At 35.5% G+C, this 27,855-nt stretch overlaps 1 protein-coding gene across 1 annotated transcript in view; it reads right to left on the reverse strand.

The window, feature by feature from the left end:
- The window catches only part of LOC150093198 (uncharacterized), a 145,827-nt gene that overhangs the window by 28,581 nt on the left and 89,391 nt on the right, over nt 1-27,855 (reverse strand). The window contains exons 5-7 of the mRNA XM_090414182.1: nt 20,775-21,050; nt 9,339-9,450; nt 678-777 (exon numbers count right to left, since the gene is read on the reverse strand). Coding sequence (XP_090270308.1) covers nt 678-777; nt 9,339-9,450; nt 20,775-21,050 — 488 coding nt within the window. The remainder of the gene's footprint in view (nt 1-677; nt 778-9,338; nt 9,451-20,774; nt 21,051-27,855) is intronic.

Consider the following 27,855-nt stretch of genomic DNA (forward strand, 5'->3'; position numbering starts at 1 on the left):
CCCAAGTTTCTAAGAGAGAGAAATCCGACCACCTGTGTACGAGACTGGCTAACTAACCTTCAGTAGTAAAGCCCTTTATAAAGGTTCTTTGCATCCTAGATGGGATTTGAACCCAGATCTTTCCAGCCAACGGACATCACCAATACCAACTAAGCTACAGGGGGCATCTTTGAAGATTTGTGTGAAAATAAAAATATAATAAATAAATAAATAAAAATTATTATCATCATTCTGCAGTAAGGTCAGTCCTGAATCATACAACAGAAATTTTGTTCCATTATTTTCTCTTTGTATTCTTTGCTGGATAGTTTTAATTGTCCATTTTATGATCTGTCTTAGCTTTTTTTTTTTTTTTTTGCAGCATCGCTAAGATACTTATGTTCTTTCTACTCCTGTCAAAATTCTGAGAACCGTTTGTCAAGCAAGCTTGACAGTGAGTTTCCTAATAGCATTCACATTTGGAGTGAATTTTATGCTTAATCTGTTTTTCTTTACTTTAGAAGAAATCAAGAATAGGAAAATATCAATAACTAGCATGCTTTTATATCTGCTATAAAAGTGTTACAAAGGTGCAAATAACTTCCTTTGCAATGTCAAACAAGCACAAATATCACATTTGTGTTCAATTTGAAATATTCTTTACTTCGATAACAATAACTGAATATTTAATTACTTACAAATACCGAGTCAGATCTTCAATGTCCACTAACATTGAATCTTGTTCCATATGAAGATCATCTCTTTCCAGTAAAAACTTGACAAGGTCTTCATTAAGATCTAAAAATGAATTATTAAAACTGAAACTGGACATTTTTTCAACCAAGAAATTAAGTCATACGAGTGACACTACAATTTACATATTACTTTCTATATTTAGGATATTGATATGTGCATTTAGTAATATTATGAATAAACCACACACATGCATGTTTGTATGTCACTTTGTCACATTTGTTTACATACATAACAGAGAAGCTGAATATTTATCATTTGAGACCCTTACCAATACTAAAATTTATTACAAGCTGAACAATTCTTAGGAGTATGTTTAAGGTTTTTCCACTTGGTTATACTGTAAATTAAAAAAGGCCAAGAAATGATATTCTTTGTTTAATCCTTTAAACAAGTGTAAGCAAAGAAAGTTTGCAAGTGAAGTAACTTCATGACTGGGCAACTCGTATATAGAGGCTAATGACTTCACATCATTTGCCTTAGTATCCCACATACAAGTAGCCAAAAGGTGTCATACTTTATTACTAAAATATGACTTCGCATTACTTCAACCTTGGTATCACTTCTGGGTTTGGCTCTCACTGATGAGACCTCAATAAAGGTCGAAACTGGTCTGGGTAGTGACCCTTCCCATAATGCATAGCATTATACATGTCCATAAGGATACGTGCTTTGCATTATGGGATACTAAGGCAAGTGATGTGAAGTCATTAGCCTCTATATATAAGTTGCCCCATCGTGAAGTTACTTCACGTGCAAACTTTGTTTGCTTACACTTAGATAAAGGATTAAATGAAGAATATAATTTCTTCGCATCTTTAATTTATAATTCTTAGGAGTATGGTTTTGTGCTATCAGAAACTGAACAGCACTTACATCAGTTAGCAATAGTTGATTGCATTAAAAGATAATAAAGTTGTGTATGATGTGAAATATCTCAGATAAATTGCATTTATAGCCTACATGATCTAACCTCATTCTTTGAAAATGATTATCTGTTCTCCATATTTATTCTCTAAAAGTAATCTCTGCTGTTCTTTGAAAATTTAGATTCTTTTAAGAAAAGAAAGTTTTACCTGCATGAATCATAGAAAAAATTATATAATAATAAAAATTAACAGATACTTTTAATGGACATTAAGATCAAATATTAGTTTTAAAATTTAACCATGAGAGATTATGTTGCTTGCAACAGGAACAGTATAATATTCTTCAGTATATCCAGGTATATTTAATTGTCTGATATTCTTTGAAGACAAGCAAAAGAAAATTAAAGCCTTGAAATGCAGATTAGTATGATACTGAACTTTAATAATAAAATAATTTATACTTGCCAAGAAATTATATTCTTATTTAATCCTTAATCAAGTCTGAGCAAAGTTTGCACACAAAGTGTCTACATAATCAGCTACTTGTATATAGAGGCTGTTGACTTCACATCAATTGCCTTTAATATCTGATAATGCAGAGCACACTTTCTCCCAGATGTGTACATTGCTATCCATTGTGGGCAAGGGTCACTCCCCAGATTAGTCTCAACCTTTATTGATGTGAAAAAATAAGTGGATGTTCATCATAAGCCTGAGTAGTTAGTATAGGTTTGCAAGAGAGCCTGATAGTATTAGGAAAAAGAAAAGACAGATAGATAGAATAAGAGACAGAGAAAAAGGCCTAGCTCTTTTATATCATCATATGGCCAAAGGCTATCATTTTTCCTTTCTCACCAGTCCCATGCAGATGAACAACCAAAAGACCAATTGAAACTAAAGCACAAAGATGACTGATACCCATAAATTAAAGATACCAAGAAATTATATACTTGGTTTAATCCATTATCTAAGTGTAAGCAAACCAAGTTTGCACCTGAAATATAACCAGCAGGACAGGGCAACTCGTATATAAAAGCTAATGACTTCACACCACTTACCTTAGTATCCCATAATGCAAAGCACATATCCTTACAGGTATGTATAATGCTATGCATTATATATACATACATAAGGGTCACTACCCAGACCAGCTTCAACCTTTATTGAGGTCTCATCAGTGGGAGCCAGACCCAGAGGCGATACTAAGGTATGCAGAAGTCATATTTTCATATATGACTTATAAGTTGCCAAAAAGTATCACACCTTATTATTAAAATACTCTGGATTAGAGATAGTTGTTGGAAGTTTTTCCACTTGGTTATACTATAAATTAAAGATAATTATATTTCAGGTGCAAACTTTGTTTGCTTACACTTGGATAAAGGATTAAACCGAGTGTATAAACCAATGACTAATACCTAAGTGGTTAGCCTTATCTCAGTTAACTGCCTTTGAGCTGGCCTCTGCCTGGAACTGCTCTCCAATCATCCCTGCAATTGACCATAAGACTACATTGAACTAAGAGAATGGAACCGTTTAAAAAATCTCTCAGAGTAAAAATAGACAGAATTTTATCTCCTATTGGTGAATATTTCATAATGTGGGTGGTCTACACTACCCAGCTAAAAATTTGACATCTTATAGAATGCTACTTTCTAAATACAGAAATCATCTGGCTGAACAAAATTTTCCCAAAACAATATTGTAAAGCACATTTGTATGTCATGTTGATCATTTTTGAACCCATGTTTCTTCCTAACCTTCCATAAATTGTATTTTAATTCATTAATTATAAAAATCAAAATTCTCTTCCCACTGCTGACAAGTAGTGGGTATTTAAAAAAAAAGAACCTGTTCTGCTGTAAGTAATGGAATGCCTAACACATTACATAATCTGTTCCAAATATGCAGGGCAAGAGGGTAGCTGTAGAAAATGCATGTTCTACTGCTTTCAGATGTTACAGATTGGATCTCTAATGTTAAAGTACCTCCATTTGATGGTATTGATTGGAAGGTCCCTCCTGTTGTTAGGAGTATCCTTGCAACTTCAGTAACAAAGTACTATTGTCAGTACCCATCTGTGGAAATTCATGGCGAAAGAGGTTAAAGATTTCTTTATATTCAATTTTACTTTTATTAATGGAAAGAATGTCAATGCTAGAATGTTGCAGCAATCTTGATCTTTATTGATATGTCGTCAATGGGAGCCTGACCCAGAAAGATATCAAAGTTGAATTAATAGAGAATTCATACGTTAACCATATATATATATATATATATATATATATATATGGGAAAAAAGCGTATCACCTTCTTATTATTAAAATACGCTAGATCAGAGATAATTCTAGAAAGTTTTCTCAATCAGTTAAAAATTAAATTATATTTGCAAGAAATTATATTCTTGCTTAATTCTTTATCCAAATGTATGCGAAATGAATAAATAAGTATACATTTTCTTGGCAAGTATAATTTAATTTGTAACTGACTGAAAAAAAACTTTCTACAACTTTAATAAAAGTATTTTTAAAACAAATTGCAGAACTAAACAATATGTGTTATACATATTGTTTAGTTCTGTAATAATACAGTCTGGTTGGCCGAGTGATTAATGTATCTGCTCTCCAGCTAAAAGGCTGCGGGTTCGCATGTGAAAATGCTAGTGATGGTAGTGGTGTTGGTGGAGACAGAGTTGTAGAGTAGGTTCCCTCCCTTGATGAGTTTTGAGACGGACTCCCTGGAGGTGTCACATAATAATAATAATAAATTAAAAATAATGTCATTATGGCATATTATGAGTGAATTTCAACTACTATGAAAATTGTAGTAATCCTAATCAGGATCAAAAGGATGAGGTTACATGTTTTGGATTGAGAAGATTATAATAAGCTGTGCTGCACTTATGGTCAAGTATTGCAGGAATAAATAAGACTGAAAATCTGAGAGTGTTGGTAAAGATGGAGATGAAGATCAAGAGATGTGAAAAAGTGGACCAATAACATAGGATCACTTGGATGACATCACTTGAAATAGATAAGTGCATATATCCACACACGCACACACACACACACACACACACACACACACACACACACACACACACACACACACACACACACAGATAGCCATGGATAATGAAGTTTTTATCCCTCTTTTTAGAGTTTGATGATGATCTCATCTTCATTGCAGTGCTCGGATTTGATTACTTGGTTTTAAGAGGATGAAGAGGCAATTGAGGGAATTCAGAAGTAAGTTACCAGTATGGTAATAGGTGTGTAGTGAGTTTGATATTATGTTTGTGGATTGCAAAATTTGATTAACAGATGGACAACAGGAGATGCAGAAACATGTTACTATGGGGATTTTATGGTATGGATGCAGAAGAAATTGTTCAATAGTGGAAAAGGAACAAATTTTAAGCATTGTGTGAATAATGATCGGCATAGTCATCTCACAATGAGTCCTAGGCTCCATGGAGATGCTCAAATAATAGTGAATTTCATGTTGGCATCATTGCAACATAAGAATAATCAAACAACTTTAAAAGTACCAAAATAATCACTTCAAACAAACAAAATTTTGCCAGAAAAAATTTTAGAAAGTAAACTGGCAAAACACACCTTCAAATAATGCAGCAAATTTTAATGTTACGGCCAATGTCAGCAACTGAAATAATAACTATCAGTTCATCAACAATGGGCGATAAGTTTTTCAATGCTTTCTAGAGTATGCTAAAGTTAGACAGTTGATTTCTTTTCCCTGGTCTAGAAACTAATAGGGTACTTTTTACAATATGAACCCCAACCATAAAAGGTTATAAACCTTACATGGTTGAGATTCACATAATTTTTCTTAGAAATTGCATGAAGATAATTCAATGACAGAAAAGCAATGAGTTACTTGAATTAACATCTTTCTGAATTAATATTATCAAACAAAAACAACTATGAATGCTAATCCAATATAGAAGACTTTAATACAAACTTGGACTTGTTAATGAGTAATAAAAACCTGCACTAACACAAAAGGAAATTTTGTGTCTAAAAGTATATTAGCTTTCTCTGCTGAAAACCACATTATACTAGCCTAAGCTACTTAGACTAATGAACTTTTTTTTTATGTAAATCCAAACCATGAAAGGTTAGGATTTAGCCTGCTCTAGGAACCTAACAAGATATTTTGCAAACCTTCAGACTTGCAAACAGAATGGTGGTCACACACCATATGATGAAAATCATCTGCCAGCTAAATCACAATGATGACATCAAAAGATATATAAATTTACATCTGGTATATTCATTATTTTGTCCATCAGATATAACTCACTCACATCTCATGCATTTCACTCGAAAGCTAATCATGATTTAGTAGCTATTAGCACTAGATAATACAAATAATACAAATATTAAGAATCATAAAAATGAAAAATTTGCATTATAATTTTATATCCAGATAAAAATAGGAAGGGAAAATGTAGTGGTCAGTGTTACTCATGATAAGAGATGAACTGTGCGCTCTCCAGGTGGAAAATCACAGTAGAAATAGCATTAATGGCTTTGAGAGAGTATATGGTGTGAGATAAACTTTTATAAGACAAGATATTTACTGAGATGTTACTATACACTAGGAAATATAAATAGTGATGAGCAGGAAATGTTTAGGTAAATTAGTTTGCCTAAACTAGATGCCAACTCCCTGGCACATTCCTTCAAAATACGTGGTGATATATTATCAAGTCCCACCACCTTATTAACATCAAGTTTGCTCAATTCCCCATATACCTCTTGCTCGCTTACAGTCAGTCTCTCCTCCTCACCATCAACTGCTCTCAAACTCTTCATAATGTCACATTCACAAGAATGAAAGACCTTTATGAGCTGCTCATTAACTATCTCAACTTTGCAGCAGTTGTTCTTATTCTATTTTCTCCAATCAGTGTCATCCTTCCATAATCATTCTTTTTTTTTTGCTGGCTACATATCGAAATAACTCTCTAGAATTGTTTTTGGCTTCATTAGATAATTGCTACTCATACTGAACGTTTGCTACTCTTACCAACGAAGTCACCCTCCTTGCCTGTTCTTTGTAATCCTCATAGAATTGATTATTACCACTCCTCTAATGTTGCCTCCATAATGCCTTTTTCTTCTGAATCACATGCTTGATATCTTCATTCATCCATTTCACACCTACCTTATTTAACCTTCTGACCCTTGGAATATATGTAGACATTGCTTTTGCTAGACAGTTCTTGAATATCACCCAAGCAACACTGATCTCTTTTCCACCCAACTCCTCATTCCATGTTACACCTGCAAGCTGTCTCCTGAGCATCTCGTAATCACTAGCCTTTAATAAATTTAGTTTAATCCTTTATCCAAGTGTGTGCAAACAAAGTTTGCACCTGAAAGTATCTTCAGGACTGGGGTAAAGTGGTACAACACCGGGCAACTCCTTGCAAAGGTGGAGCAAGCTACCAACACTCCTATCTCAGTATCTCCCATAATGCAAAACACATCTCCTTGCAGATATGTATAATGTTATGCATTAAGGGAAAGGTCATTACCCAGACTAGTTTCGACCTTTATTGAGGTCTCTTCAGTGGGAGCCAGGCCCAAGTGGAGATACCAAGGCAGAAGCATTAGCAAGGTCATCTCCTCCTATAGGAGCTGCCAAACGGTGTGCCACCTTTTTATTAAATTACTCTGGATTTAGAGAAAGATGTTGAAAGTTTATTTTTCACATGGTCTTTGTACCACTTTACCCCAGTCCTGAAGATACTTTCAGGCACAAACTTTGTTTGCACACACTTGGATAAAGAATTAAACTAAATTTATTATAGTCTGACCAAGTGAAAAATAAACTTTCAACATCTTTCTCTAAATCCAGAGTAATTTAATAAAAAGGTGGCACACTGTTTGGCAGCTTCTATAGGAGGAGATGGCCTTGCTAATGCTTCTGCCTTGGTATCTCCACTTGGGCCTAGCTCCCACTGAAGAGACCTCAATAAAGGTCGAAACTAGTCTGGGTAGTGGCCCTTCCCTTAATGCATAACATTATACATATCTGCAAGGAGATGTGTTTTGCATTATGGGGGATACTGAGATAGGAGTGTTGGTAGCTTGCTCCACCTTTGCAAGGAGTTGCCCGGTGTTGTACCACTTTACCCCAGTCCTGAAGATACTTTCAGGCGCAAACTTTGTTTGCACACACTTGGATAAAGGATTAAACTAAATTTATTATAGTCAGACCAAGTGAAAAATAAACTTTCAATCACTAGCCTTGTAATTCCACATATACCCTTTCCTCATAGAGGTCCTCACACCGTTGGCAACTACCCAGGTAAAGTGGTCATCTCACCAACTGGAGGGTGATTTGACACCTCATTTATAATAACATCCTCTGATGAGATGATCAAATCAAAGACCCTCAATCCTCTTGTGCCCTCTGTTACATACTGCCTGAGGTAGTTGTCCCTCATTTTCTTTACTTACAGTTGCTATCTCATCATCCCAATCTATATTTCCATAATTAAAATCGCCCATAATGATCACCCTTTTCTTATTTGCTTGGCTAATTTGATTATACATTTCATGGTCACTACCATCCACATTACCAGGTCTATAACAACATCCAACTAAGTATTTCATTCTATTCACCTCTATCTCATAACTACTGGCACTATATCCCTCTTGCATCTCTATCTTGTATGAATATAACTCTTTCTCTACCATCAATAGCACTTCCCTCCCCTTTTTACCCTTTCTATCTTCACAAAACACATCATACCCTTCCATCTCTATTCTTGTCAGGATGTCATCCTCATCCAACGATGTCTCACTTATTCCAACAATTCTTGGGTTAACAGACTCAATGCAACCATTTCATCTTACACTTCTAGTATTTGTATACAAACATAACAGCTCATTCGTGGATCTCCAGCAAGTTTCACTAATATCACTTATTAGATGTGACTTTTCCCTATTTAACTCAAGCCATTTATTTTTCTCCCTATTCAACTACTTAGAACCTTCTTCAAATCCAACTGCTTTCTCTTGATCTCAGGTCATCCCCTTTCCCTTTTTGTCTACACATGCATTCACATCCTCTTGAACAGGCTACAATTACTCATTTATCAAATTTAATAAAAGATCTTCAGAATAGTTACAGAGATCAAAGTTTTGGTAAGTGCACTTCGTTAAAAATAAAATAAACAATTATGCTTGTTTTTTCTATGCACTTGATAAAGAAATAGTAACAATATTATTAGTATTTATAACTTATGTCAATTTATAACTGCTATTTATTGTTAGCAAGGTAGAAAATTCAAAATTTTTAGGTATTTGAACCCAAAAATTTTGCTTTCTCTCCCCTTCCCCACAACTGATCACCCAAATTCATGTAAAAATTTCAGCTTCCCAGTCCTGTGGGAAATTTTGATATCTGCTAGCTGGCTAGTCACTTAGAAGCATGCATCTATGATAAATATTTTATCTTCTTTCAAAAATAACTGATTTAACTGCTTTTGTGTGTATATTTTAAGTACTGAATTCTATTATCTCTTATAATAATAATGTTATTGCATTCAGTGGATACTGAAAGTGTGACTAAAGAAAAACAAAATTACAGCTCTTCTTGCTTGAAAAGCTGTAACTAGTATACTAAATGTTTAACAGTTCCAAGACCAGATTTTAAAAATCCATGAATATACTAAGAAAATAACCTGCCTAAACTTACTTTCTATCTGTGTATGCAGGTCATTTACAATCACCTGTAACTGAGCAATATTCAGGGTGGTCAGGAATGGTCTAGTCATTCTGTGTCTTCCATCAGGAAGTAAAATACCAACCTACAAAAAAATAAACAAATATTTTACATGAACCTACAAAATAATTATTTTATTATTATTTATTATTTTGCTGGTAATCTCAAAGATTTGAATGCCTGCAGATTGCATTTTTAAAATATTTAGAACAGATATGCAATGAAAGGTTGCACCAAAGAATGAATGAAAGTAAATAAATAAAGAAGAAAGCTTATTCTGTATGTCTGGAGTTTAACTGTAAATAGTTAGTTGCTAATCTTAATAGATTCAAATGAAAGGACAGGAATTAATGATGCTAATTCTGCTTAACACCAATGATGGAAATATCTGCAGAAATGCATATATCAAAACTGAAACACTGCAAAAAAAAAAAAGGAATGATACGAATAGTGAGATTCAAGTAATTAACCAACTTAACTGCTCTCTTCTCAGTAGTTAAGAATTTGGGGGGAATTTCACACCACTGACCTCAGATTTATAAACATTTTATGACAATGAATTTATAATTTGTAATGGTAAAGTTACACTCGTAACAAAAGAAATATTGTCTAGTTGGAATCATGATAAAAGCAACCAACCTGGACAGCCAAGTTGTTAGCATATCTACTTTTCCATCAAAAGGCTATGGGTTCAAATTGCAATGTGAATATGGATGTTTTCTGAATTTAGATGGATGACAGATGCTGCCTGGTATGAGATTCATATCCTGCTTTCAGCATCTTGAAAAAAGTTCCACATTTGTTCTCTAAGGAAGGGTTTCTGGATTATGTGATCCTTAGCCCATCCATGGTACTAGTCCCTAATGTTAGATGTCTTGGCTGCACACCCAACAGGTCTGAGTTACCTGACAAAGCATGGAAGTAAGCCAACTGCTAGTGGTGGGACTAGGTACTTTATGGTAGCTAAGTTGCCTATTATGTTATTTTCATCCTTCTTGGATTAGTAGGTCCAGTATGGTTTGTTTCATCACCAAGAGTTCAACTAAGCAGAATGAGAACACACACTTGCTTATGGAGGGACCAGGAACATCACTCCGTGACTGACCTTCCTCTTGACATGGATGATTATGTGTGTCACCAATCCCTGCAAAGTAACTTCCATCACCTCCATGAGAAGCCAATAGATCAACAATGAATTCTAGAACAAACTTGACTCAGTCACACCCATCATCATAGGGACAGTATATTTATCCCATTTGCAGTAAGTCCTTTACTACTCTAGCATACCTGGATATGCATCAACAAGCAAAACATTCTGCCACCCCTGTGAATCGTTCTGCAACTTTAAATGTTCCTATGACACCCAATTATCAAAATACTTTGGTCCAACCAGGACCATCATTTCAGAGACATTTATCTGTCCAGAATGAATGTAAGAGAGCCTTTACTATCTCTACTGGTCTTCGTGTTCACTACCATGCAAACTATCCTATTCCTATTAATGCTGAAGTTTGCACTGAACAGGTAAAAGCAAGATGGACTACTGAAAAAGGATTCTGTCACTATTGTGAAGCCCTCTACAACTTCCAATATTCCTATAACACCTAATTATCAAAATATCTTGGTTCAACTAGACACATCATCTCAGAGACAATGTGCCTGTCTAGAATGTCAGAAAGCCTTTACCGCTTCTGTTGGTAAAGGCTGTTCACCACCATGCAAAACATCCTATTGCTGTTAATGTTGAGATATGTACAGAATGTGCAAAGGCATGATGAACTAGCAAGGAGGAATATCTTCTTGCCTTCTGTGAAATCTCAAACTATGAAAGTTGAATAAAGTTTTGCCAAAATTTAATGAATTATTAGCAAAAGTTCTGCCTAGGCAAAACAAACAATAGCAGCAATCAGATCACATCGTAAATTACCATCTTACAGAGAACTAGCGATGCAAATGCAGACATCTATGTCACATGAAGATCCCACCAGAGCAGGTAATACCTCCATATCTCCTGCTTCGTACCTATCATTTTCCCAGTTGTTGCCATCGCAAGAGAGGAGTAAGGCCAGTAAAACTCAATCTCTTCTTCAAGAACATCTTACATCTTGGGATCAGCCTCCTCTCACTCAATATAGTCATAGGACTTTAAAGAAAATTATTAGAATGTCACTCAATAGGCTATCTACTACAACTAAGCTGAATCATAATTTGGGAATGGAATTTGCCAGGCAGCATCCTCCTTGGTTAGTACATCATCATCTTGCATAATCTGTTCAATCACAAAAAAGAAAGCATCTTTATGCCAAATGCATGATTGAGCTAGATGGATCATCTCCTCCTTCTCCAAGTGAAATGCACGAGGAGTTTGTCTGCTTTTGGAGACAACATGTTTTTTTCACTCTACCACCATACCTACCTGATTTAGCCCTTCCTTCTATTTCAAAGTCCAGTCCAGAAGCAAGAATTTTTCTGTCCATCTTCTTTTGATGAAATAGTCTTCACTTCCAGGTACTTCAGCTGTCTCCCTTCAAGTTGTACTTTGAGCACTGTCTATGAAGGTTGTCCAGAAACTTTCCTCACCTACCTACCTATGTTTCAGAGATTCACTCTACAAATTCCCTATCATGAAAGGTTCCAGACTGATGTCCATTTCAACAGTAAAGGGTGTATGCTAAGGAGACCTGTCTCCTATTTTCTTCAATTGTGTCATTGATGAGTTTCTTCATCTTCCAAGCCATACTGACTACTCATTTGACACAACCTCTGTTGATGCTATGGCATTTGCCAATGATGTTACACTCACAGCCTCTACCAGAGAAGGCTTGTAGGAACTCCTCAACCAAGTAGTCAACTGATTTCACATTCGAGGCCTAAACACCAATGCGACAAAGTTCAGTACACTTTCTCTTGTCCCCTCAGTTAAAGACAAGAAATTGAAGGCTGAGAACTTTCGGTTTTTCCCCTGCGCAGCATCTCCGTACAGCCTATCTCAGTTCTGGAGGAGTGAATATCTTTGTGTTCTCTACTCTTTGACAGGCTACTCCTCTTTCCCATTTCTAGGACCTTCGCTCTTTTAGACACGGGACTTCAAAAATAGCGTTTGTATTGGGGAAAAAAAAACAGTTTTATTTATGATAAACTGTTTACTTTTTTCCATAGTATTTTTGAAGCTAATCTTCTATTGACCAAGCCATTCTATTTAAATAAAGGCATTCTCTCCAGCCAAGGGCATGGATGACATCTCAGTTACAATCATATCCTCTGATGCTGGCACTAAATCCAAAACTCTTGATCCTCATGTTCCCTCTACTACATGTTGCCTAAGACATTTGTTCCTCAAGAATTCTAAAAATTCTATTCCCTTACTTACTGGTGTGCTGTTTCCTCTGTCCAGTTTATACTGCTGTAGTTAAAATCTCCAGTAACAATCACTCATTCTTCACTTGAAAAATTTATCTGCCTAAACATTTCCTCCTCATCACCCTCTGTGTTCCCTGTCTTATAGAAATGTTCCACTAAATATCCTATCCACCTCACACCCTCAAAACCATTAATATTTCCTTCCAAATTTTCTCTTCTGAGTGACATTATTATTATTACCCAAGACCTCATGGAGTCAAAGACTCATCTGCGAGGTCCTTTTATCATACACACAGCTCATCATACCATGCTTTAAACATACTCAAATTCTCTGCAGACACCACAGTCTCAGGCAAGGCATTCCAACCATTCACAACTCTGCATGAAAAAACCTGCTTCTCACTCCCCTACTCACACCCTCTTTATACAGTTTCCAGGGATGACCTCTGGTTCTCCCCTGATCTCCCACTATTTTCTGTAGAACCTCTTCAGCATTGATCCTATAACAACCCCCTTACTAACTTGTAGGTCTCTTAACATATCCCCCCTCTTCTTCCTGTTCACCAGACTCTGCAAATTGCATCTTCTCAATCTTTCCTCATACTCGACATTCCAGAGGTCAGAAACTACCTCAGTCAGTTGCCTTTGGACCTTTTCCAACATATCTTCATCCTTCTGAAAACCTGGTGACCAAATCTGGGCACAATAGTCCATGTGTAGCCTAATCAAACCTTATACAACGGAACAAGAATCTCCCTACTTCTACATGTCAGTGTCCTCCGCATCATTCCCAGAAGCCTTTGTGTTGTCTTCACAATTTTGGCGATGCGTCTCCTAAATTTTAGATCCTTATCCACTATCACCGCCCCAGATCTCTTATTTCCTCCACCTCCAACAATATATCCTCACCAAGCATAAATTCTGCATCCCATCTTTGTTTTCCAAATTTTAAAACCTTACATTTTGCAACACTGAACTCGCATTCCCATTTCCAATCACTCAATTTATTCAAGTCTTCTTGCAAGGCCACAACATCTTCACTACTCTTTATGGTTCGTCCCAACTTTGCATCATCTGCAAACAACTGAATATCTCCATCCAAATCTTTGCCAATATCATTAATATACAAGTTAAACAGTAATGGCCTTAGGACATAATTCATAAACACATAAACAGTAATGGACATAATTCATCACTTATAAATAAAACTCTAAAACCCATTTTTACCCTGCTGAAATATGCTATATCTTTCTATCTATATTCCTGTCAGAACCTCATCTTTGGTCAACCATGTTTGCACTGATTTCAATAATCTTTGGACAGGTTAAGGCTATAAATGCCATGAATTCATTTCCTTTATCCCAGAAACTCCTGGAATTTGTATAAAGAAAGTGCTTTATCAATATTCCAATACCTATTATTATTTTTTCCAGAATCCATCTGACTGTGATATACCACACATTCTTTCGTCTCTCAAGTGACCATCTCCTTCTGGAAGACACTCCTGCTACCATCCACCCCGGCAACCCCAATTTCCCTGCCCTAACAACTTCACTTGGATAGAGAACAACAATCTCTTCAGATGCCTGCATCCTTCCATGTTCAAATGCAACCCATGTCTCACATAGCTCTCTTTTGTCTTAAAATGCATTCCAAGCATCCACATATTCTGGACCTCTCTTTCAACACATTACATTACCATACCATTCATTGCTGCTGCTCTCCTCCTCCTCAGTTCTGCATCATTGTACCTGGGAAATAAGCTCACTATCCCCCCCCCCCCTCACTTTTCCACTGCACAATTTCTAATATTAACTTCAGATCTCGTTACCGGAATCACAACACCTTAGGTCAACAGAGAAAAAAAGCAAAGAAAAGGAAAATGAAGATGGAATAGAAAGATAGGAATGAAAAGAGGGGGGGGGGGACAGAAAAATTCCAGTAACAGTGGACCAAGTTTGGTTTGTCTAAATTTCATTTTGGTATTATAAGAGAAATTTAGTAACCTGCAGTTTTGCAGATTAGAAATAATTATTCTGGACACAAACATTTGGGCCTCACTACTATACATACATATATACATATAGAATAAAACTAAGTTAATTCAGCATCAAATAACAGCATAGCTTTTAGAGAAATCCATTCCTGGCTCACTCAAAATTAGTAATTCTGTTCATATCTCAGTTATTTTGAATTCAAATATACATCCCACTGACTATTTAGATGACAAAACATTTACTTACAATTTAAAAATCTATGAGGACATATTCACTCACTCAGGAAAAAACATCTTTTTCTTGTTTTACCACATGAGGACAATCAATCCCTCTCAAGAAGTGTTAATATTATTATTATATGACATCTCCATGGAGTCCAAGGATCACTGCAAGAATCCACTCCCCACCATACGATGTGGTAGGTTTTTGAAAGAGATATTTGTCAACCATTTTTTTATTTAAGCTTAAAACCAATAATAAAATCCAATAATTTGTTACTAATGTAAGTTTTGAATAAAACTGAATGAGTGGACCTTCATAACTTGTTGTTTCATGTACAAAAAGAAAGTGAACTTTGTTACACTGTGGTTGCTTTTCTTGTTAACTAAGTGCTTAGTCCAACAAACAAGCTGCAGGGTTTGAATACCATCATGGGTATGGATGTTTGCAAATGGCTTTAGGTGGAAGATGAATTTAATTGTATGGTGCAAGACCACTATCATGTTTACTGGAAGCCGGAAGTAGCCTGACAAAATTCTACATATGTTAAATATATCAGTGATGTCATGTACCCATTTCCATTGGGTGTGCTGTGGCTTATGCAACCCACACTACAAAATTCACATCAATTTGACCATATGATTTCATTTTTATTGATGTACAAAAGTTTTAAGAGTGCCAGTGCTCACCTTAATCGGACCAATGCAATTAATTGTAGAATAACTCTGAATACTTTAACAAATCTGCATAAAGTGGTGAACAATGTGTTTGTTTTAAGATATATTAGCAAACAATAATGAATGAGAATGCTATATTTGGTTGGTATATTTGAATTACTCAAAAGTGTAAATATAATAGTAAATTTGGTAAAGGAGGACAAGGCTTACCTCCTTCATCTACAATCATACAATCTGCAAAATCTCTGGCAGAAAACAGGACATTCAGTATACTGTCAACACTGTTTCCCATGTAAATATGGGCAAAAAAGTTATAAATTATTTATAGAAAATTGTATATTAAAAACTTGTCTATATCAATGTCCTAAACACATCAGTTCACACTTTACGCATGCAAAACAGATGAAACTCAGAAAACAAACACTGCAACCCATGACAAATGACAACGTTCAATTGGATTGGTTGACAATAACCAATTACAGCCACTGATTTCTGGGTGCTATTGTATCAGCACATACTCTGTCTCACCTTCTGGGTGGTTTAAAACCACTGGAATGCTAAGAATTTGACCCGTTATGCCATCTGTGTTGTTTAAAGAGCTCAAATGTGTCCATATTTGTAATTGCACACACCCGGGCTATTAACACGAATGTGATGCAATGTTTGCACATCGAAAAGTGTCCTCTTCATGAAGCATTAGTACATTGTGTTTAATTTTAGGAATCACATGAAGCCAGGAAACAATTAGGGGAGTCTTTAACAAGAATAAATGCAAAATTATAATATCAGTGATATTGCTATTCTGTGGGTGTGCACACACCTAACACACACTGAATATATGCCCCTGATATATATGAGTGTGAGGCTCACTGGTCTTTTATGGCATGTCATATCAAAAATGCTGATATTCACCTGTGATCATGGGAATTTCAGTCAAGTCTTGATGGTCCAGTTGAGTCAAATTCCACTTATCCTCACCTTCACGTGGTACCCCCCCCCCATCATCCTCTCTGTACTCAGACAGGATGCGAATGAGGAAAGTGGTGTACTTCAGAACCCTGGTCAGCAAAGTAAAAAAAAAAAAAAAAGACTAAAGCAAAAGTCAACAGCAATAACATGGCAAATGAAGAATAGGCCCCAAGTCTGTGCGATTCTCACCTATTTTTCTACAATGTTGGAAAAGAAAAAGGAAGAGTCAGAGGTGCTAACAATTCCACAGATGAAGGTAGGCCATCTTTTGGAAAGATTACTCTGGCTATAGGTACCCTGAAATACCTGCACTCTGGCAAAAGATTCCCAAATTGACATTCCACTTAAGGAATTACGCAAGGAACACAAAAATGGACATTCTGGCCATAAACGAAATGAAAAAAACCAACAGCATGATGAAATGACAGCTCACTAATTTTCCTTGGCCCAGCAACCAACAATGCAGAGTAGGATTCATTATAAGGAAAAGACTAACAAAGAAAATCATGTAATGTAACATTCTCACCAGAAGAGTTGGCACTCTGATGATAGATCGTGGAAGAAAGACCACCCTTAATATTCTCATGTTATGCTCCTACATCAGCCTCATGTGATAATGAGACAAATGAATTCTACAAGAATCTTGAGGAGCCACTACAACAAAAGTCCATGTACACTTTAGTATGTGGCAACTTTAATGCTAAAATTGGGAAGGACAGAAACCTTCATCAGTCCCTTTGGACTAGGTAACAGAAATGAAAGAGGAGAGACTCTTCTAGAATTTGCAGAAGTAAAAACCTTTCATCATGAATACCTTCTTCCAAAAAAGAGCAGGAAAAAAAAGGTAGACTTGGGAATCCCCAAATGGCAATATAAGAAATGAAATAGACTACATTCCAAGACTGCAAAAGAATAGTTTAAGAGGTAGGAACAATTGGCAGAAAGTATTTTGTCATCCATTCAGACAATGACCACTATGAGCCAGCCTTCAAATTGGCCAAAAGAAGAAGAAGAAAAAAAAAAATACGGGCAATCTCAAACCATGCAAAGTGACCCAAACATTTAGATCCTGATTTGTTTAGGCAATCTGTTGATCAAATAAAATGGAATATTACTGAATATGACACTGACAAGGATTATGACACACTCCTGGAAAATCTAAGTGCAAGGAAATTCTAAAGTTGATCAAGAACACCCTAAAAAAGAAAGACTCTCCATACAAAACTTGAATTTACTAAAAAAAGAGAAGAGAACTGAAAGATAAACCAAACTCACAATTCAAATATAAAATATTAAGAAAGAAGATCCCAGAGGACTATCAAACCTACAGGGGAAAAAAAGACTGAGAAATGAACTGAATCTAAAAACAGAATAAAAAGAGTTGAAAGAGAATAAACTATGAAAAGGCCAATTCCAAAAGCATTTCAAGATCAAGATGGAAGAAGACACACAAACAGAACAAAAATGGAAAAAATTGGAATGCAAAAAGATCATCTACAATGATCTTCTACAATGAGATCATCTACAATGATCTTTTTTTTGCATCAAAATATCCTTTAATCGAAAATGTGTATGATGTACCAGAAGTGAGCCCAGAAGAAATAGTGCCTCTGAAGCACAATTGGAAGAATGACGGTACATTGTGCTTTATTGGAAAAGGCCTACATTCAATTCTCGTCGTGACGAGAGGAATCTTTATATATATATATTTTTTTCAATTGAAGGTGAGTTAGCCAATCTCATAAGAAGCACAGCAGGGTTTTTTTTACCCTGGAAACTTGGGATTTTCATCCTACATACAGATAAATCGGCCTTCAAAACACACACACAATTTACAGACGAAAAATACAGATTTAATAAATTTAATTTATTTATTAATAAGCTGGTTACTGATTAGGGAAAAAAAATTTTTTTTTCAAATTTTGTATAGGCAGCACCTCCACTGGAAGACCCTTTAACCAGAGTAATAGGAAACAAATGGAGAAGAACAGCCCAAGATCATCATTGCTGGAAACTTTGTGACATGCATTTGTGGCGACACTCAGAATGAAACAACAGGTCCATCAAGGTTATATATATATATATATATATATATAAAATAAATAAATTACTTCAACCTGTGATACTAATGGACTATACAGATATCCAAATCACTCATAGGTGGGAGTAACAAAAAAAAAATAATAATAAATATTTAAATGCATCTTCACACCTCTTTTAAGCAAATATGCCATCATACTGGACAGGGCAAAAAGTAATGCCTGTTTTTTGAATAAAAAAGAAATACTAAGTCTGATATGCTGGAATCACAGGATACAGGTTACTACATTCAGTCTTCTCTTTATCTACACTGATTTCTGGATATGTTTTTTTTTTTTCACAACACTGAATTCCAGACATTAAAGACATTTTGGAAAATGTTTGTTCAGGGCTTCTGCACCAGTCTTTTTTTTTTTTTAATAAATAATAAATCAACTAACACCTTTTATTCCCTTATAGGTAGTAGGTGAGGCCTTTTAACCCTATCTAGCTATTGGAGACTGAGTGGGAGTTCAATCTCCACTGGTAGCCAAACAGAGATGGTTGATCCATGACTATCACTAATTATAAGTGGCAACTGATGAAGAGACGGGCAAACAGTGCTGTCATCTCTTGCTACCTAATCCTAACAGGATATGTTACTGTCTGAAATAATGCGAGTTCTATGGACGATTTTCTTGAGTTTATAGGACGAAAAACCTGAGTTTCTGGGAAAAAACTCTACTTGATCCATGCCAGAGATCAACTAACTCAGGAACCGGTCGAAGATAAGCTTAGAAAAAGTTCTTACAGTCAGCGAGACTTGAACTTAAGTCTACCTTTAGGTAGCCTAGTGCAGAGAATGCAAGCACCACTTCTACTGAACTACACAGGCATTTTTTTTCCTTTTAAAATTCCTAATCAATGTTAAAGCATTGTCCAGCCAGGTTTTAGAGGAATTAATAAATACAGGAACTTATTACTCTGAATTAAGATTATTTCTGATGATTCCAGATTATTTTTTTTTTCATAGGACAATTTTTTTTTGCATTTTAAAGTATCATGATATGCATCCATTCTTGAAGTTAGCACTTTTTATGTGCATCCTAACAACAGACGGTCATAAATTTCTTATCTATTAGTATGTAGTTAGGTTAATTGAATAATCAAAATCCCTTCTCTAGAGAACAAACTTAGACCACTTTCAAGCTATTTCAGTCTTCTAATAAGCAGGAGTAAGTGGTTTTTATTGTCTATTTTGAGACCAAACTAAGGTGAACCCAACTTACCATCTGAAATATTTGCAATCACCCATGCCAGAATGTAATTCAAACTTAAAGACTATTATTTGGAGAATAGCGATACTATCTGTTTAGTCAACCAGACCACACAAAAAAAAAAAAAAAACCTCTGAAAAATAAAGATTATTCTGCTCATGGTAGACTTCTAAGATATGAACAAATCTTGAGTCTTGAATTTTCACATCTTTCTCTCTTGTAGTAGCTGTGGTGGATACAACAATTTTTCCATTATCCGAGTAATCCACAGCTTTCTATCAAATGAACACTATAGTTGGAGCAACTTAGTTCATTCAGCCATCTCTGATTTTCTTTAGTTTGTGGTGACAAATTGCCTGATCTAGACTAACTAAAGTATATGTTTCTGTTTTTATTTTGTTAATCATTCTTCTGACATCCAATTATCAACAGTTTTTGCACCACATTTAGTATATTGAACAGATTTTCATGAAAACCTTCCATGGGCTTTTCATCTAACAACTTAATGAAGAATTCAATGATCAACTGCTATATGCAGGCATCTGCTGAACTGTCAATTGCTAAAATCTGCAACAAAATTAATATTTGTTTTAAAAAATTAAGTTTCAAAAATTGTAGATTAAAAAATTTAGAAAATGGTAAATATTTTATTGTGTCCTAAGGTAACAGGCATTACTTTTCAGCCTACTCGTTTACTAGCAACCATAATTATGTGGAACAGTTTTGCATAATTCAAATTTATTTAATTCCAAGAGTCTATAAATCATTAAACTTTTATTAAAAATTATACAAAAGTAGGCCAAAATATTCTATTTCATAACAAATAGTTAAGGAGTAATTAACATATCATTAATAAATCTAACATATTCTGTTCTACAAATGTATACTTACAATCTCAATAATAGGACTTTTCTTTTTCTTCTTCTGTCTTTCAATTTCCATTTGCATGCGTGCCATATCCTTTGCCTGTGCAAGTGCCAACCTTGCTTCTGTATGTAACCGAGCATGCTGAGTAACAATATCCTCTACTTCTAGTTCAGCTTCGCCTTTAGAAGTGTTGAAAACAGTGTGAAAATGCAAATTCCTTGGCTTATTAAAGAAAAATGATGGCCTCTGTCTTTTAGCTGTAATGACTTTGTTGTTATTTGTAGTTGTGTTACTGTCATTCTGAAAAATTATAGCAATTAGTATAAATCACAATGAGCAAAATATTACACAGAATATAGTGGTTTTATACGATCTGAAAGTAATACATTCCAATTTATTAGTCACATGCTCATTTGTATTTAGTCCAAAAATGCCTAATATGCAAACATCATACTAATATTAAGTATGATTTAGAAAAAAAAATTATTAAGAAATGATGAATAAAATTTATTACTTATTGAAAACAAAAACAACAATGCTGCTTTTCTTTCCATAATTAACTTTTTACATAGAAGAGAAAGTTTCATAGCATGTTTTTTGTTTTTTTTTGGCAAGAGTAATTAACATCTGTGTAATCTAGTAAGGCTTCCACATGGGACAAAGTAGCACTACGTGATATTTGATATGTTGGCAGTAAATCTTCTGACTCATTATTTTGACTTATCTTGGTTTATGATTTATTGAAATATTAAATGACGACAAAATAGTATGTTTATTCAAACCACCATAAAAATTAAACCATGCAACAACAGCTTCTTCATCTAAAATTTCAAAGCCTTTAATCTATTGCAATTCAGTTATGGATTCAGGTACTTCTTTGCCATTTACTGATTCATCTGGAACTTCTTCACTGTCTGTGGATAGTATTTTCCTAAACAATATTTTGCACTGTACTTTTGACTACTGCATCCAATAGTGTAATATTTTTCCAAAATGTCAATGGAGGACTTTGGCAAGAACATAGAAAATAAATATCAAGAAGGTGGTAAGATATTCTGGAGGTTGTTGAAGAAGCTTAGAATGGAGGAAAGAGTGCTGTAAAAGGAGTTAGAGATGATAAAGGTGACATGAAAATGGGAGAAAAAGATATCCTTGGAGTATGGAATAATTACTTTGAAAAACTGCTAAAAGAAACAAGCAGTGATGATAGCACATTGGTAAAAAACACTGACCAGGCATGCAGTCAGGAATACATATCCATACTTGAAGTAGAAAAACCCATCAAAAGCCTGAAATGTGGAAAGGCAGCAGGAGTAGATGATATTCGACCAGAAATGCTGAAGTATGGTGGCATAAAAGTCTTACAGTGGCTGCACTGCATAGTTCAGAAAGCCTGGACGGAGGGACAAATTCCCGATGATTGGAGTAGAGCTCTAATAGTACCCATATATATACAGAGAAATAAAACTGAATGTGAGAATTACAGAGGTATTTCCCTACTGAGTGTTCCTGGCAAGATCTATACTTGAGATCAAGTATACACCAGTATACTTGAGAAACGGTTGAGAAGAATTGCAGAAGAAAAGCTTGGTGAAGAACAAGCTGGATTCAGGCCAAATAGAGGCTGTCAGGATCAGATTTTCACTTTACGACAGATAGTTGAGAAATCATGGGAATATAACAAAGATCTGTATAAGTTTTGTTGATCTGGAAAAGGCATATGACAAGGTGCCAAGAGCGAAGCTATTCAATATGCTACAGTTATATGGTGTCAATGGGGCATTATATCAAATAGAGGCTGTCAGGATCAGATTTTCACTTTACGACAGATAGTTGAGAAATCATGGGAATATAACAAAGATCTGTATTTAAGTTTTGTTGATCTGGAAAAGGCATATGACAAGGTGCCAAGAGAGAAGCTATTCAATATGCTACAGTTATATGGTGTCAATGGGGCATTATATCAAGCAATACTTAGTTTTTATTTGAGTTGTAAGTCAGCAGTGAGAATTGAAGGAAGTACAGGAAAATGATAAATTTAGTTTAATCCTTTATCCAAGTGTGTGCAAACAAAGTTTGCGCCTGAAAGTATCTCCAGGACTGGGGTAAAGTGGTACAACCGCGGGCAACTCCTTGCAAAGGTGGAGCAAGCTACCAACACTCCTATCTCAGTATCTCCCATAATGCAAAACACATCTCCTTGTGGATATGTATAATGTTATGCATTAAGGGAAGGGCCACTATCCAGACTAGTTTCGACCTTTATTCAGGTCTCATAAGAATGACCTTGATAATAGGAGGAGATGACCTTGCAAATGCTTCTGCCTCGGTATCTCCACTTGGGCCTGGCTCCCGCTGAAGAGACCTCAATAAAGGTTGAAACTAGTCTGGGTAGTGGCCCTTCCCTTAATGCATAACATTATACATATTCGCAAGGAGATGTGTTTTGCATTATGGGAGATACTGAGATAGGAGTGTTGGTAGCTTGCTCCACTTTTGCAAGGAGTTGCCCGGGGTCGTACCACTTTACCCCAGTCCTGAAGTTTGCACACACTTGGATAAAGGATTAAACTAAATTTATTATAGGCTGACCAAGTGAAAAAAAAACTTTCTACAGGAAGATGGTTTAACGTTAAATCTGGTGTGAGACAAGGATGTACATTATCCCCTCTGCTATTCATTATCTATATGGATTACATTATGAAGGAAAGTGGTATTAAACATAATATCAGAATTGGAGATGTTAATGTCAGCTCTTTGCTTTATGCAGATGATGTTATACTTCTAAATAAATACGCTACAAGTTTGCAAGATTCCCTGACTAAATTGAATAACTGTTGCAATAGATATGGTATGAAGGTTAGCATTAAAAAGACAAAGATAATGAAAATAGGTAGAATTGTTGAAAATGTCAATTGTGTTGTTAACGGGGAACCTGTGGAACAGGTAAAACATTTCAGCTACTTAGGCACGATTTTACTGAAGCTGGTAAATTAAACATGGAAATAGACAACAGAATCAACAAAGCTGGTATGGTAGGCAGTCAATTGAATAAATTCATATGGAATTAGTCGGAACACTAAATTAACTGTATACAAGACAGTGTTCAAACCATTTTTAACTTATGGATCTGAGAGCTAGGTCAGAAGTAAAACACCTGACCAAAGACTAGAGACCGGAGATATGAGAGTCCTGAGAAAGATTAGAGGCGTGAACAGATGGCATCAATGGCAATATTATATTAAAAACGAGGATATTAGGAAAGAACTTGACATTGTCAGTATCCAGGAATGCATTAGCAGAGCTAATCTCAGGTGGTATGGTCACTTAAACATGATGTATTATAACACAGTGACGGCTGAACTGGATAAGGGTAATGGGTTTACAGTGATTCTACTGGACCTTGCTAAGGCCTTTGACAGGATACCACATGGAATTCTAATCAGTAAATTGCAGCATATGGGGATGGATATAGGGTTGGTGAGATGGATAGGAGGGTGGTTGACGAAGAGATATCAGAGAGTGGTTTATTCAGGAGAAGAGTCCACAAGATGGCCTGTGAGTAGTGGTGTGCCACAAGGATCTGTTCTTGGACCACTGCTGTTTAATTTGTTCATTAATGATATAGGAAAGGATCTGAGAGGAACAGTTCATTTGTTTGCAGATGATGCAAAGTTGGGTAGGGCAATAGTGAATGCAGATGATGTCAAAATTTTGCAAGATGATTTGGATAGATTGGAAATCTGGGCTAAGGAGTATGGATGTCAATTTAATGTGGCAAAATGTAAGGTTATACATTTCGGGTGAAAAGATTAGCAGCAGTTTACTACATTGGTGGAACTGTATTCCAGAAAATTGATGAGGCACGAGATTTAGGAGTGTTGGTGGTTAAGGAGTTGAAGTTTAGGGGTGGGGCACATTGCAAAAGTGGCCAAATCAGCTCATCAAATCTCTTGGTTGCTGAAGAATACGTTGACAAGCAAAGACAAGCAGGTTATTGTTCCTCTGTATCGAGCCTTGATAAGACCCCATCTCGACAACTGTGCCCAGATTTGGTCACCTAGGTTTCTTCTTGATGGGGAGGAGGTTGAGAGGATCCAGAGGCGAGTGACCAAGATGATAGCAGGTCTGTGGAATGAACCTTATGAGAACAGGTTGAGGATTTGTTGGGTTGCAAAAATTGGTTGATAGGCAGAGGAGGGGAGATATGATTGAGACATTCAAATTACTGAAGGTTTTCTATAAAATTAATTCAGAAGATATTTTTGAGAACAGGGCTGGTTGTGGGAGGACTAGGGGACATCCATGGAAACTGGGCAAAAGTGTGGTTAGTAAAGGTGTTAGAGCTGGGTTCTTTACTTTTAGAGTGGTGAATGAGTGGAATGGGCTGCCAGAGTCTGTGGTGGATGCTGTGACAGTGAATGAGTTTAAGGTGAGGTATGATAGATACTGTATGAATGTCGAATAGTTGTGATGAATATGATTTGGGGCCCTCCCTTGATGAGTCTAATGGCTCCCTGGAGTTGCCCGTAATAATATAATAATAATAATTAAACATATAGTCTTATAGTCAAGCTTCTTAGTGATTCGACCTCAATAAAAGTTGAAATGTCTAAGAATATATTTCAATACATTTCTTAGGACACACACTTTACGTTATAATCGATACTTACTGTGGTAAAATCGACTGTTTTTAGTATACAAAAAGAGAGCTGTAGATTCCTTTAGACAAACCTTTGCTTATGCTAGTGAAATATGGATGAAAGCAAAATGATAATTGTTGAAAGTTATTCCACTTGTTTATACTATAAATGTGCTTTGCATTGTGGGACACTAAAGCAAGTGATGTGAAGTCATTAGCTTCTATATGTGAGTTGTCCCAGTCCTGATTATATTAGGCAAAAAAAATCTGGAGGTTGTTGAAGAAGCTCAGAAATGGAGGAAAGAATGCTGTAAAAAAAATTAGAAATGATAAAGGTGACATGAAAACAGGAGAGAAAGATATCCTTGAAGTATGGAGTAATTACTTTGAAAAACTACTAAATGAAACAAGCAGTGATGACAGCACAGTGATAAAAAACACTGACCAGGCATGCAGTCAGGAATACATATCCATATTTGAAGTAGAAAAACCCATCAAAAGCCTGAAATGTGGAAAGCCAGCAGGAGTAGATGATATTTGACCAGAAATGCTCAAGTATGGAGGTATAAAAGTCATACAGTGGCTGCACTGCATAGTTCAGAAAGCCTGGACAGCGGAACGATTTCTAGATAATTGGAGTAGAGCTCTCAGAGTACCCATATATAAAAAGGGAAATAAAACAACAAATAAAACTGAATGTGAGAATTACAGAGGCATTTCATTACTGAGCGTTCCTGGTAAGATATATGCAAGTATACTTGAGAAACAGTTGAGAAGGATTGTGGAAGAAAAGCTTGGTGAAGAACAAGCTGGATTCAGGCCAAATAGAGGCTGTCAGGATCAGATTTTCACTTTACGACAGATAGTTGAGAAATCATGGGAATATAACAAAGATCTGTATTTAAGTTTTGTAGATCTGGAAAAGGCATATGACAAGGTGCCAAGAGAGAAGCTATTCCAAATGCTATCTAGTTATATGGTGTTAATGGGCCATTCTATCAAGCAATACTTAGTCTTTATTTAAGTTGTAAGTCAGCAGTTAGAATGGAAAGAAGCACAGGAAAATGGTTTAATGTTAAATCTGGTGTCAGACAAAGATGTACATTATTGCCTCTCTTATTCATTATCTATATGGATCACATTATGAAGGAAAGTAGTATTAAACCTGATATCAAAATTGGAGGTGTTAATCTCAGCTCTTTGCTTTATGCGGATGATGTTATACTTCTAAATAAATCTGCTACAAGTCTGCAAGATTCCCTGACTAAATTGAATAACTGTTGTAATAGATAAGGTATGAAGGTCAGCATTAAAAAGACAAAAACAATGAAAATAGGCAGAAACATTAAAAATATCAACTGCATTATGAATGGAGAACTTACAGAACAAGTAAAACATTTCAGCTACTTAGGCACGATTTTTAGTGAGGATGGCAAGTTAAATATGGAAATAGACAACAGAATCAACAAAGCTGGTATGGTAAGAAGTCAACTGAATAAATTTATATGGAATAAGAGAGAAATTAGCCAAAACACTAAATTAGCTGTATACAAGACAGTGTTTAAACCGATTTTAACTTATGGATCTGAGAACTGGGTTAGAAGTAAAACACTTGACCAAAGACTAGAGACTGCAGATATGAAAATCCTGAGAAAGATTAGGGCATGAACAGATGGCATCAATGGCAATATCATATTAAAAATGAGGATATTAGGAAAGAACTTGATATTGTCAGCATCCAGGAATGTGTTAGTGGAGCTAATCTCAGGTTGAATGGTTACTTAAGCAGAATGGGAGAGGAAAGATTAGCAAAACAAGTGTTCTCTACCAGGTTGGCAGGAAAAAGACCCAGAGGAAGACCAAGATATAGGTGGATTGATATAGTAAAAAAGTGCCTTAGAAGACAGAAATATAAGACCTGATAATATTGGAGTCTTGACATTTAATCACGACTGATTTGGAGGAAAATTGTAGATGGGAAGTTATTAATGATGTAAATTTTTCATGTAGTACTATCATATCCGGTACACCCCTTGAGGGTATATATCAGGAATTTGATGATGACTTTTTGCTAACACTTGGATAAAGATTAAACCTAGTATATAATTTCTTGGTATCTTTAAATTAACAAAATTATAATTTTTTATAAATATTTGAAATTTCAATCAAATCAATATTTTTTAGCTGAAGGTGAGTCAGCTAGTCTCATATTATTTTCCAAAATATAACCATATATAAATAAAGAAGCACTTGTAATTAACAAACAAAAAATGTGCTGGTTATGTGGTTTCAGTGTCTTCCAACACAGAGTCCTGAGATTCTATGGAAAAATATTAACAATATAACTTCAGAGCCTCTGTAGTTCAGTCAGTATTGACAGTGTCCTCTGGCTGGAAAGACCTAGGTTCAAATCCCATCTAAAATGCAAAGAACCTTTATCAGTGCTTTTCAAGTGAAAGTGAG

This window comes from Typopeltis vanoorti, chromosome 24 (assembly GCF_054136105.1).
Source record: "Typopeltis vanoorti isolate ZY-2024b chromosome 24, IOZ_Tvanoo_1.0, whole genome shotgun sequence".
NCBI classification, from domain to species: Eukaryota; Metazoa; Arthropoda; class Arachnida; order Uropygi; family Thelyphonidae; genus Typopeltis; species Typopeltis vanoorti.